This window comes from Eublepharis macularius, chromosome 17 (genome assembly GCF_028583425.1).
Source record: "Eublepharis macularius isolate TG4126 chromosome 17, MPM_Emac_v1.0, whole genome shotgun sequence".
NCBI classification, from domain to species: domain Eukaryota; kingdom Metazoa; phylum Chordata; class Lepidosauria; order Squamata; family Eublepharidae; genus Eublepharis; species Eublepharis macularius.
In genome coordinates, this window is record NC_072806.1 from 473,732 (window position 1) to 485,253 (window position 11,522).

Consider the following 11,522-nt stretch of genomic DNA (forward strand, 5'->3'; position numbering starts at 1 on the left):
AGAGATTCTGCCCTCCCACTGCCAAAGGAATTCCATTCACCTGTTCCATTAAGAAGAAACGCAAGCAGTGTGCCAGGCATCAAGGTTTCATGATTTTATTAGTTCCCACGATTACTTATAAAAAGGTGCAGGGTGAGGCCTCAAGAACAGCAACATTCAGGCTACGACCGAAGGCACAGGTGGCCACACAAGGCATGTGCAGGCTGGGCTGCATCCATGACCCAGAGGGGACCAGGCAGGGGTCCCTCCAATGCATGCAGCCCTGGCTTTGGGTCTTTTGGAGAGGGCCCGCCCAGGAGCGAGCAGCTCTACTGTGCCAGGTCCAGCCCGGAAAAAGAGGGGAAGGGCAGGGGCCTGCAGCCAGGCAAATGGCCCCTTTCTGGGCGAGAGGCAAGAGGGAGCACCTTGCAAAGCCCAGGAGGCGAAGCTTGCCCATGGAACAGGCAGAATCCAAGGGGAGCGGCCAGTCCAGATGTCATGTGGGTGCATCTCAGGAAAGCGACAGCCATAGTCGGGGCCAGTGGGGAAGCCCCCACTATTACAGTGGGCAGCACCAGAAAGTGAGGGGGCCTCCTCTCCCATGGAGCCCCAGTGCAGAGAATCCACAAGGTGCTTGATGGGGGGCATGCAGCATCCACACAGCACGTGCAGCATTGCAGTCCGGTCTCAAGAAGGCACTGGCATTCGTACCTGAGACACTATCACTGCTGCCTTGCTGGAAACAGGAAAAGGGGTCCCAAAGGGTCTGTGGCTGAGAGCAGATTGGGGTCCGAGACCTGGAAAATCTGAGTCTGCCATTCATTCACAATCACAGGATGCCCGGCCTTCCTCGGCTTCAGGACGGGGCTGCTGCTGAGGCCTTGGAGAGGTGGTCTTCATGCTGATTTATGGGTCGCCGAGGAGCAGAAGCCAAGTGGGAGAGTCTTTGAGAAAAATCCTGAACCCCCCCCCAAGAAATATTAGATTCTGGAAAGCGTCTCTGTGCCCCACAGAACTCTTTCCACACTTTACTTGCTTTAGGGAGGCGAATTCACAGGGGCCAGGAACGGGACCTCCAGAAGAACCACTGGCTGCCAAGGGAAGCCCAAAGGGGTGATTGCTACGGGGGGGGGGGCTCCCAACCCTGTGGCTTACAGGCAAGTTCTCACGGGTTGCTGGCAGCCAGGAGCCGGCTGAAGAGCCCCCCTCCAGGGCTGCTAGGCTGAGGCCAGGCTGGTGGCAAAGGGTGCCAGTTTGCTCACCCGTTGCCTCCGCTTCTGCCCCTGCTGGCGGCTCAGATCCTACTGGGGAGACCCCCATGGCCTGGGCAGAGGCAGGCAGCCCTGTCATACTGCGGCTGCAGCCAGGCTTGCTACAGGGTGACACCCTCCCCGCCCAGGTTATCACAGAATGCCGCGTTTGCGGGGCAGGCAAACCAAGCCAAGGTGGCAGGCCGCTGGCTGAGTCCAGCATGGCGACCCCCATATTCTTGAGCTTGCAGCAGCTGCCCTTCACCAGAGGGGCCTCTGTACCCACCTCCCTCTAGGCTCCTCCCCCCAGTTCTTGCCCAGCCCTCCCTTACCTGCTTCCTGCAGATCTCCAGCAGGGCTCCTGTCCGGAGCAGGCACCAGACCTCCCCCGTCAGCGAGATCAAGACGTTCAGGATGTCCGTCCACCTGCCCACAGTCATCAGCAGGACCAACAGGCCCCCCATCCTCACAAAGACCGTCTGGTAGACCATCTGCTCACGGGGGTTCTGCCGCTGCTCTTCTGCCGTCCAGCCAAGCAAGAGAAGAGCCGTCAGGGCACCAGAGCCAGTCCAGAGGGCGGGCCTCGAAGGCCGTTACCGCAGACAGGAGGAGGCCTGGCGGGGCACTTTTGAGGCAGAAGACCCTTTCCTGCCTGCAAGAGCTGCTGTGGACTGGAGTCCACTCTGCCAGGGGCATGCAAAGGTTGCCCACACGCCTGAGGTCAGTGGGTTGCAGGCCATCAGAGCTCATGGGGGGATAAATGTGGTTCTGCCCCGAAAACACCACAAGTTCAAGTTCTAACTAGCAGCTACTGAGAAACGCCTTTCATCAGGGCTGGTTCTGTGCTGCCTACATGGATTCCCGTGCGGCGGGGTGGGGTGGGAAACCCCAACAGTGCTTCCCCTGAAAATACACTTGACTGAACTCCTAACCCTTCTCCACCCCAAACCGTACAAACAGATAATGGCTATTTAGAACATATCATGGATGCCTGCCTCTCTCCACGGGTCTCTTGAAAACTGCCTGTTCAGCCCTTTGTGGAGCTGCACTGCGGTCATGGAGCCTTCAGAAACATTCCAGCTTCTCAGGATGAGGAACATCAGCAATTGAACCATTTGCTAACAGTGCAGATTTGAGAAATCAGGGGAAAGCCCGCTGGCTACAAGGGCCCCAAAAGTCCGGGGGTGGGGTGGGGAGGGAAAGAAGGGAGCCCCACCTTGCATGTAGATGACCAGAAGCGTGTAGCAGATGGTCAGCGGGGTCCAGAAGCGGATGGCCTCCGAGGTGGTGAGGAAGTCCCGGTTGATGAGGGCCACGGCGGCCAGGTCGGCCACCAGGAAGGTGACGGCGAGGGCGTTGCACAGCAGCCGGGGGATGCCGGGCCAGGCGGCCAGCAGGAAGAGGCAGGCCCCGCAGTAGCGCCCCTGGCAGTGCAGCTCGTACATGGCCAAGACGTGGCGGGCCAAGCGCCACGCGTAGCGGGTCAGGAGGGCGGCCAGGCCCGCGGCCAGCAGCAGGTTCCAGGTCCGGCGCGGCGCCCCCGCCTGCAGGTAGCCCAGGCTGCACGAGAGGCCGCAGCCCAGCGAGTACTGGCAGAGCAGGAGGAGCTGCCCGCCCGGCGGCCCCTGCGAAGCGAGAGCGGTCAGGCCCGGCGGCGCGGCTGGGCTGGGCTGGGGCAGCGCAGGCGCCGCAGCCGGGAAGGGCCGCCCGAGTCCCGCTGCCGGCCGTGCGCAGCCCCAGGAGGAGCCCCTCCGGCCGCTGCCCTCCCCCCCCCCCCCGGGGAAGCTCGGCCGGGCCTCCGAGGCCGCCCGGCGCGCCCCAGCCCGGCAGCGGAGAGGGCGAGGGCGAGGGCGGACGCACCTGGCGGCGGGAGAGCAGCGCCGAGAGCGCGCGGAGGGAGAACTCGAGCACCACCAGCGCGGCCACGCGGTCGCCCACCACCGTCAGCAGCCCGGTCAGCACCGCCACGTGCAGCCCGTCCAGGAGGGCCCACTGGCCGCGGACCGACGCCGCCTCCGCCTGCCGCTCGGGGTCGCTGCCGGAAAGGAAAGACACGCGAGGCGGCGGGATCAGCCGCCCTTGCCCGCTCCGGACTCCGCCCGGCCCCGAACCCGGAGAGGCTCCGGGACGCCCTCCCTGCCGACGCGGCCTGGGACGGGCGGAGGCCCCGGCGGGCCGCCGCTGCTCCCCTCACCGGCCCGCCAACGCCTTGGCGGCGTTCCGGGTGCTTCTCCAGCCGTCCCGGTCGTGGCCGCCCGCCGCCCCGGAGCCCCTCGCCCGGCCCGGCCCCCTTCCGGCGGAGACTCACTTGAGGCACTGCAGGTAGAGGTGCAGCTTCGCCAGGCTGAACAGCACGGCCACGCCGCAGGCTCCCACCAGCCCTGCAAGGGAGGACCCGGAGCTCAGCGCGGCCGCGCAGGGGGCAGCAGGCACCGCCCGCCCGCCGGCCCCACGCCGCCGCTCACCTTGCAGGAAGGAGTCCACCAGGCCGGCCGCCCAGGCCAGGCTCGGGCCGGCGGGCAGCCAGGCGCCCAGGGAGGCCAGGAGTCCCGCCGGCATGATGGCCGCGCTCGCCTCCGCTCGGCGCCCCGCGGGTCCGAAGGGCAGCTGCGCCGGCCTCCTCCCGCCGAGGGGCGCCGCGTGCTGGGGCCGAGCGCCTTTGCCCCGCCCCGCCGGGCTTTGCGGACTGGCGAGGCCGGCGGGATCCCCCGGGGCAGCTCCGGGCCAGCGCCGAGCCCCGCTTTGGCCCCTGGCCCGACGCAAACCCCTCCCCGGGGCGCTTGGCCGTTGCGGCGTCCCAAAGTGCGGGCCGCTCCCCCGACGCTTCTGCAGGCTCGAAGGGGGCCGCGGCGCCTGCCCTCGAGGGGAGAGCCTTGGCCCGCGGCCGGGAGCCCGAGGGGTGCGGGGCTCGCCGCCCCGTCGAGGGTCTCAGGGCGCCGCTCTCCGGACGCCCCGAGGCCTCATCCGGATGGCCGCGCACGTATGGCGCTCCAGGCGCCTCCAGCCGATTCTCCGTCCTGTGCAGCGCAGGCATTGCGGGGCTGCTCAGCTCGGGTTTGGGTGCCCCCCCCCCCGATTTGGCGTCAGCTGGAGGGGGCTAAATACCAGGCCAAAGGGCGAGCATGCCCGTGCACTGCGAGCCACTTCACTTTCTCCCAGTGGAGAACAAGTAGCGGTAAAGGGGCAAAGCGACAGTCGCTTCGCATTGCAATCCCGCCTTTGTGTCTTCCTTCACGTTTGTATCCACGTAGCACTTATTTACGGGCCCATACTTGGTCTGCCCAGACGCCTTCCAACAGCTCGGGGGTGGGGTGGGGGGGCAGGGGCCATGAACCCTTCGTTGCAGATGGGCAGGGCTAAGGTTCAGGACACAGGCCAAAGCTAAGGCAGGGTCTTCTGGCTCATAGCCTATATCCTTCACCACCACCCTCCTGTGTTAGCTTGCAAACAGGCTTAGGAAAACATGACTTGCTTCAAAAATGCAGTCCAGCCCCCTCCCTGGGGCAGGAGAACAGGGAGCTCTGAAAACTGTACCCTGAAAAAAACGTGCGTGTGGGTGGAAGCCACAGCAGACAGAGCACAGCAGCCTATAAATACAACAACAGAACCATCTTTATTTGGTTACAGGGAGCAGCACAAGCCCAGGCCCAGCTCCAGTTACAGCAGCTGAGAAGAAACCTTTGCTCTCCAGGGAGCCCGTATGGGTCTTGGCGCTCCCTGCTGGATTTTGGCCTCCTTGGCCTGGATGGCGGCTCTGCCCAGGACTTTGCCCTTGCACATCAGGTTGTCAGTCAAAGAGTGAAAGCACAGGATCCAAAGGAAAATTCATACCCTCTTGCCAAGGCGGCAGGTGCCCTGTGCCCAGCTGCCCTTGGCAGAGACTCCCTCCCGGAGCCAAGGGTTAGGCCTGCTCTTCCCGCCTGCTCCCTCGAGCTTCAAGGATGCTACCCCCCAGCCAGGCTTCGTCTGGGCCCCAGGAGTGCACACACATTTCAGGGCCAGGCCGGCCAGGAAGGGACGGCGCAGTTCCTCACCACGTGTCCAAGCGCAGGAGGGCCTGCCTCTCTTCAGCACCGCCCAGGGGGCCTCTGCCTTGCCTGTCCTCTCGGGGCCCCAAAGCTGCCCTCTGACCTCTGGCAGGACCCCCCTCTCCCACAGAACCCAGTGCCTCAGCAGGGGTCCGCCTCACAGGGAGGCTGCCAAGGTCAAGAGCATGCCTCCGCTTGCCCCCTTTCCAGTCCCCGCAGCGGGGGACAGCGCCCACGTCTCCAGCAGCCTCGCCCTTCAGGTTCCCTGGCACTGGAGGGACAGCCTCCGCAGCTCATCCCAGAAGAGGAGGCTGAGGGTGGTGTGTGGTCCCAGGCGGAGGTAAGCAGGGCCCAGGCCTTTGTAGAGGGCCAGGAAGCCCTCCTTCCCCACGATCTGCACAAAACAGTCCAGGAACCCTCGGTAGTGTTTGCCCTGGAGTGGGGAGAAAGCATGGTTAGGGGCCAACAGGGGCAACTTTTCCCGGTTTGGGAAGAGCCGGGCCACCCCATCCCTGCTCCCTCCACCCCCAGGACTGCACAAAAAATATGCTCAGTATCCCATTCTCTCTGAAACGTTTTAGCTAGCTGCTTGAGAGACCCGAGGAGTCAAAGGTCCTTATAGCCACTGCCAGGCGTCTTTAAAGGCAGGAGAAGAGGGTCATTGCTGCCCAGTTTCATCTGGACCAAGCAGCACGAGAAGCCGTCTGCCAGGCTGTCTCTCGAGGTGGCAGGACTTGGGGCTGCAAAATGCCCCCTCGCCACAGGGGGTGTTGTGTGTGTGGAGACAGTCAGCATGTGAGTAGGAAGCCTGCCTAGCCGCCATGAGCCTTCCGACCCTGCGCCAGCCCAACAACCGCAACCCACTGTGACGGGAGAGGAAGGCGCAGGGGCCCGATGCCCGAGGAGGCAGGCCAGACTGCCGGGGCTTCATCCAGGCCAGTGCCTCATTCCTCACAGGGATCCAACAGCTGCTCCCTGAGTAGCAGCTCCTGAAGGGGATGGTCATTATTTGGCCCCAGCAGGTGGAACTCTGGGGTAGACTGCCTCTGGAAGTGGAAGTTCTCCTTGCTGCTGACAGACCTCCCCTCCCCTGCTTTGCTTGTGGGGCCACCACTAGCCCCGGGGGCCTGAGGCTTCCCTTACCTTGCCCACATCATCCACTGGCTGGTTGTACAGCCTGGTGCTCACCACGTCAAAGGGTGTCATGGCCATGGCCACAGCAACGCTGCTGAGCATGCCCCCGCTCAGAGCCACCACCCAGCTGCCTTCGGGGAACCACTGAGGACAGGACAAGAAAGCAGGGGTGCTGTGTATCAGTTTCCCCCCTCCCTCCTCAAGTCGTTCTGCTTCTGAATGGCTTCCAAACTGGGGCAGGGGGGGGGGATTCCCACAGGCTGCTGCTCAAGAAAGCAGGCAGGAAACGGCCCCCCACCTTCTGGCGTTCCTCCGGCTCTTTCATGCAGGGATTGAGAGGGAGGCGGCAGGCCAGTGGGGCTGGGGCCGGCCATTTCCGTCCCTGTGGATCCTTTTCTAGAGGAGGAAATGAGCCAAGGACGAATCCTGGCTGAGGCCACGTGGGAAATGTGACAGTCACTGTAGAGTTCAGCAAGCCACAGCCAAGACCTTTGGGCCTCCTTACCTCCTGCTTTCTGACCCACTCCTTGGCCGAGGCAAAGGTGGCCAGCTGCACCGCTGAGCCCACTGTAACGCGAGGCACAGCACCGTTCACCCCTCGCCACAGTCCCAGCAGCCCTTGCTTCTTGTAGATGGTCTCAAAGGCACCAGAGACGCTCTGCATGTTGGAGGGGGGGGGGAGAGACAGGGCTTAGTGCTCCAGGCAGGGGAGAGCCAGTGTGGTGAGAAACGGAGGGATGTGGAAGCAGCCGCACGTGGCCGATGGGGAAAGGCTCTGGCTGTGGTTTCCCACCTGCAAGGGGACGCCTCCTGAAGCTAGATTAAAGTCCGCATGGAGGGAAGGCGCAGCTTCATGACTGGCTGCAAAAGGGAGGCTGGGAGAGCAGCCCAGACAGCGGAGCAGGAGGCTGCTCTCCTGAACGTGAAACAGCAGCTCCTTCCCCCCCAATTCTGAGAGATCTCACCATTTGAGGAGCTCAACATGGGCCTTGGTCCCCACATATGACTTACAGCCTAGAGCTCTTGGGCCCAAGTATGGACACACGTGCTTTTCTCCAGCTCCCGAATATTTTTAGCTTAATTCAAAATGTTTCTATGGCTCATGTGCAATAACAAGTACTTCCAATGTTTTGCACACCTCTGCACTGTACATTCCCAATGCCAGGCAATGGGTGTGCAGGGCCACCCCTGTATGACAGGCAAACTTCTTCAGCAGTAGGCAGAGCAGCAGCAGGCTCTCGGAGGCCCTCCCCCAGGCCACAGCAGCACTGGGGAGTTACGCAAGTGAGCAGAAAGACAAACACGCACACACACACACACACAAGGGGTGGCACAGATGGGGCTCATTTCACCCGCCCCTGTTGCTTTCTCCTCCCTGCTGGGAGATGAGCCAACTCAAGGCGCTGGAGCGAGAGGCTCGGTGTGTGTTTCAAACAAACCTGCTGAGATAGTCGGAAAGTCATCCGTGCAGATTGGCACAAACAGCCAACGTCACCAGAGTCCCTACACCCATTCAGCAACTCCAAAGGTTGCAAAACACATTGTTTGTCATCAGACAAGGGCAAGCAAGCAAGCAAGCATCTGTAGACACACAAGGAGTATCAGGTCATGCTCTGTTCCAGGAAGGAGAGATGGGAGCGCAGCACTGGGGAGCCCCCAGCAATTCTGCATGCCACCCCAGCCACCCCACGCAAGAAAATGCAAAGAGAAAGCGAGCATGCTCGTCATTGTGAGAAAGCAGGGACTAGGCAGTGTTAGCAACTCCCCCCGCCCCCCACACACACTCAAGCCATTCTGCCCAAACCGTCAGAGCACCTAGACATGCCACAGGGGAGTCCCTGGCCTGTTTTGTGCAGTGCTGGTAGGATGCCGGCCAAGCCGAGCAGCTCAGAGAATGACACAGATCCGGGTGGCCCCCACTTCTGCCACAAGTTCCCTGGGTGGCCCTTGGCAAGCCTGAGAGAACTTGGGGCCTACCTTACAGGGCGGTTGTAAGTATTATTAGACAATAAGGAAGTACTTGGAACCAAGCAGCTGGCAAATACGGAGGAGATTTGTAGATGTCAGCACAGCAGCCTGGGCGGCAGAGGGCCCCAGCTAGGCTCCTGCTGAGCGGCTCTTCAGACGCCCCTTCCTGGGCCTGGAATGGAACGCGGCAGGGCTGGCCCCCAGCAGCTGACCCTCCCCCACTAGGGCACCTGCGCCTCCCCCCCCCCAGTGCCACTTGGTCTCATTCTGCCTGCCCCTCCCCCATCTGAAGTCTCTTGGCATTCGTGGAGCCACTCCTCTGTCTTGCCTCCATCCCAGGTGCTATGCAGGACTCTCTTTGTGCAGCTACGGGTGCCAGCTCAACGCCCCCCCTCCCCGTCACACAGCACGCTGCCAGGCCCACCTGGTGGTTGTGCTGGTGTCCCACTGCAAAGGCCGCCACAGTCTGAGCTTGGAGATGGGTTTTAACCTGCAATGATGAAGGGGGGGGGCGTGTCAGATCACCGGGTGGGGCAACATCTGCCTCCAAGTTGTTCATCTCCACCCCCCCCCTCTGAGAAGAGAGGCAGATGGTGCCGCCCTCCTTGGCAGCTGGCCTTCAAGCTCAGACCTGGCCCCACAGTGCCCCAAGGAGGACAGCTGCTGGGCCCGATTGCAGACTCCGAGTCCAGGCAGAAGAGCTTCCCCCTCTGGCCCTGCCCTTGCCTTGACCCCCTGCCCCCCGCAAGGCCCTTCTGGAGGACCAAGGAGTCCTCTGCGCACAGGAGAGGCACAGGGCGGCCGAAAGGGCTTCTTCTGCAAAACACTCCAAACCCTGCCCTGGCAAGGCGTTCTGTGAGCCAAATTCACCCCAGGAGCAGATTTTCAAGGCTGGGGCAGCTTCGGTGGGTATGAAGCTTTTGAGAGGAGAGTTCTGAGGAGCGTTTGCAGAACACGTGGCCAGCTAAGAAATGCCAAATTAGCAGCCACTGAAATGAAGCCCTTAGAACAAGAAAAAGGCAACTGTCCCCTTCAGCCCAGAATCAATACATTTAACCCGGCACCAAAACCTCCACAGAGAAATGTGTTGGGCACATGGGCACAGGAGGGACATGCCACACGAAGGCCTCCCTCACAGACCAGAAAACAAGGGAGGCCGTGCCAACAGAGCTCCGGCCCATCTTGGGACTGGGGGTCTTGGGCGCACATGGCCGGGGGGGGGGGGTTGTTCTAGTCCCAGAGCCACAGAGGCACCTTCAGCAAGTGGCTCCGCATATGACGGCCATGGACCTGCCCAGGGCGGACGTGAGGCTGGGCCCGGCTGCGCGTTTTCCTTAAAAGTGCCCCAAGAGCTGCATTCTCTGCCTGGCACTCGGTCAGTCCCATTCAGCCCCCATCTGCGCTCCCGGCTGGGGTTCTGCCAGTCAAGCTGAGGGCTGGAGAATGGCCGCCCTCTGCCATTCGCGTTGCCCTTTGGCTCTCAAGTCTGGCCTGCACAGCCTGAAGTGGCCCCCGGCGGCCCTGCGGAGGGAGAGCCAGCAGCTTTCGGACAGGACTGGACGCTGCGCCTGCGACAAGCTGGGCGCCGCTGGGGTGTGTGTGTCCCCGCAGGTCTTGGGGCTTGGGGCAGAGGCGCGGGCCAGGCGCTGGCAAAGCCGGGCCAAGGACGGACTCGGCTGTGCTGCGCCTCGCCGAAGCCCCGTTGCAGCCGCCGCCCGCGGAGAGGCGAACGGGCCCCTCTCGGCAGCAGGCGAGCGGCAGGCGGCGGCCAGGGGGAGGAGGCGCCAGAGCCGCGCCGGTCGGGGCCAGGCGCCGAGGCCCGACCCGAGTCCGCGCTGCAGCTACCGCGGCCCCGTCCGCCTGGGGAGCCGGGCTGAGAGGAGGGCCTTGCGCAGGGCCGCCTGCCCAGCTCCCGGCTCGGGGGAGACGAACCCGCCGCGGGCCGAGTCGCAGCCCAGCCGCGCAGTCACCGGGCCGCAGGGCAAACTCGCCGCCGGACCGCACCCCGGCCGGGGGCCCCGGTTCGCCGGGCCGCCGCCTCTGGAGGGAGCCGCGGGTTCTCCGCAGCAGCTGGCCCTGCCGTCGTCCCGCAGAGGCTCACCAAATAGGCCGGGCTGCCCACGAAGGCGCCCAGCGCCCCGGCCGCCGCGCCCGCCACGACGGTGCCTCCGGGCTGCTGGGTCAAGCCGACGTCCTCGGCGTGCGAGTAGAAGCAGAAGCGCACGCCGTTCATCAGGCCCTGGTAGAGCAGCCCCGCCGCCAGGCCCTTCTGCAGGCCGCGCAGCCCGTCGGCCTGGCCCACCGCCACCATGGCCTGCAGCACCCCGCGGTAGTGGCGCGGGTAGGTGCCCCGGGAGCGCAGCTCGCCCTGCAGCTGCAGCCGCGTCTTGACCACCTCCAGCGGGTTGGTGAACACGCAGGCCAGGCAGCACGCCGTCGCCCCCAGCACGAAGTCCACCGGCGGCGAGGGCGAGGGCGAGACCGGGCCGGGGGCACCGGCGGGCTCCATCCGAGGGCTCGCAAGCGGGCGAGGCGCCCCTCTCCCGGCCGGCCCGCGGGCGCGTCCCGCGCTCTCCGCTTCTCGCCAAACGCGCGCCCTTTTAAGCGCCTCCGCGGCCGGGGGAGGGAGCCCGGCCCGAGGCGGGGGAAAGGGCGCCGGGCAGGGAGGGCAGAGGCGGGCCCGGCGGGCGGTGTTTACTGGGGCTCGCCTTACGGCCGGGCTGCCGGCAGGCGGCGAAGGGACGGGCGGCTCCCAAGCGCCGCGGCCAGGCAGCTGTCGGGCCGCGTCAGTCGGAGGCAGGCGCTCGGGTCCTCCAGCCGCCGGACACGCCGGCCCCGGCCAGAGAGCCGCTCTCGGGCACGTGCCCGGCCCGTGGCAGCGCCGCCGCGCCTCCAAAGACGGGCGCCGGAAGGAGCCCGGCCAGTCGCGCTCCGGAGGCCCGCCGAGGGGGCCCGGGCGCGCTCGGGACGGCGAAAAAGGAAGCCTCGCGCCCGGCGCCCTCCTTCCGCGAGTCCCGGCGGGGCACCGGGGAGCCGCTGAGCAGCAGGGAGCGGTCGGAGCCCCGCCGAAGTAACCGGCCTGGCTCGGAGCAGACAGCGGAGGGAGCCCCGCCGCAGCCGGACCCCAAGGCCGCGCTCCCCCCCCCCCGGCGGATCCGGCCCA

The 11,522-nt window shown here is 64.7% G+C and overlaps 2 protein-coding genes across 3 annotated transcripts; both read right to left on the reverse strand.

Annotated features, from left to right (window-relative positions):
• Positions 1-79: 79 nt before the first annotated feature.
• Positions 80-4,757, reverse strand: TMEM82 (transmembrane protein 82). Of its 2 annotated transcripts, XM_055001309.1 has the most exons (6): positions 3,695-3,849; positions 3,538-3,610; positions 3,090-3,264; positions 2,446-2,854; positions 1,562-1,749; positions 80-937 (listed from the first exon to the last, which is right to left on the reverse strand). In XM_055001309.1, the coding sequence occupies exons 1-6, from the start codon at positions 3,786-3,788 to the stop codon at positions 836-838; spliced, it is 1,041 nt and encodes a 346-aa protein (XP_054857284.1). In that variant the 5' UTR covers positions 3,789-3,849; the 3' UTR covers positions 80-835. The 2 variants fall into 2 exon arrangements, with proteins under 2 accessions (XP_054857284.1, XP_054857283.1); XM_055001308.1 differs by lacking the exon at positions 80-937 and having other exon boundaries at positions 1,577-1,749; positions 3,695-4,757.
• Positions 4,758-4,823: 66 nt separating this feature from the next.
• SLC25A34 (solute carrier family 25 member 34) lies at positions 4,824-10,964 on the reverse strand. Its single transcript, XM_055001310.1, has 5 exons — positions 10,461-10,964; positions 8,784-8,849; positions 6,897-7,049; positions 6,401-6,535; positions 4,824-5,690 (listed from the first exon to the last, which is right to left on the reverse strand). The coding sequence occupies exons 1-5, from the start codon at positions 10,866-10,868 to the stop codon at positions 5,514-5,516; spliced, it is 939 nt and encodes a 312-aa protein (XP_054857285.1). The 5' UTR covers positions 10,869-10,964; the 3' UTR covers positions 4,824-5,513.
• Between the last annotated feature and the right edge of the window lie 558 nt (positions 10,965-11,522).

Excerpts from the sequence above, each read along its gene's own strand:
- SLC25A34 (XM_055001310.1), bottom strand. The coding sequence starts at position 10,868 with ATGGAGCCCGCCGGTGCCCCCGGCCCGGTCTCGCCCTCGCCCTCGCCG. Across the intron at positions 8,850-10,460 it reads TGGGCAGCCCGGCCTATTTG|GTTAAAACCCATCTCCAAGC; the intron begins GTGAGCCTCTGC and ends TCATCATTGCAG. Across the intron at positions 5,691-6,400 it reads CAGTGGATGATGTGGGCAAG|GGCAAACACTACCGAGGGTT; the intron begins GTAAGGGAAGCC and ends TCCCCACTCCAG.
- TMEM82 (XM_055001308.1), bottom strand. The coding sequence starts at position 4,263 with ATGCCTGCGCTGCACAGGACGGAGAATCGGCTGGAGGCGCCTGGAGCG. Across the intron at positions 3,265-3,537 it reads CTCTACCTGCAGTGCCTCAA|CGACCCCGAGCGGCAGGCGG; the intron begins GTGAGTCTCCGC and ends CCTTTCCGGCAG. Across the intron at positions 1,750-2,445 it reads TCTGGTCATCTACATGCAAG|AAGAGCAGCGGCAGAACCCC; the intron begins GTGGGGCTCCCT and ends GCTGGACGGCAG.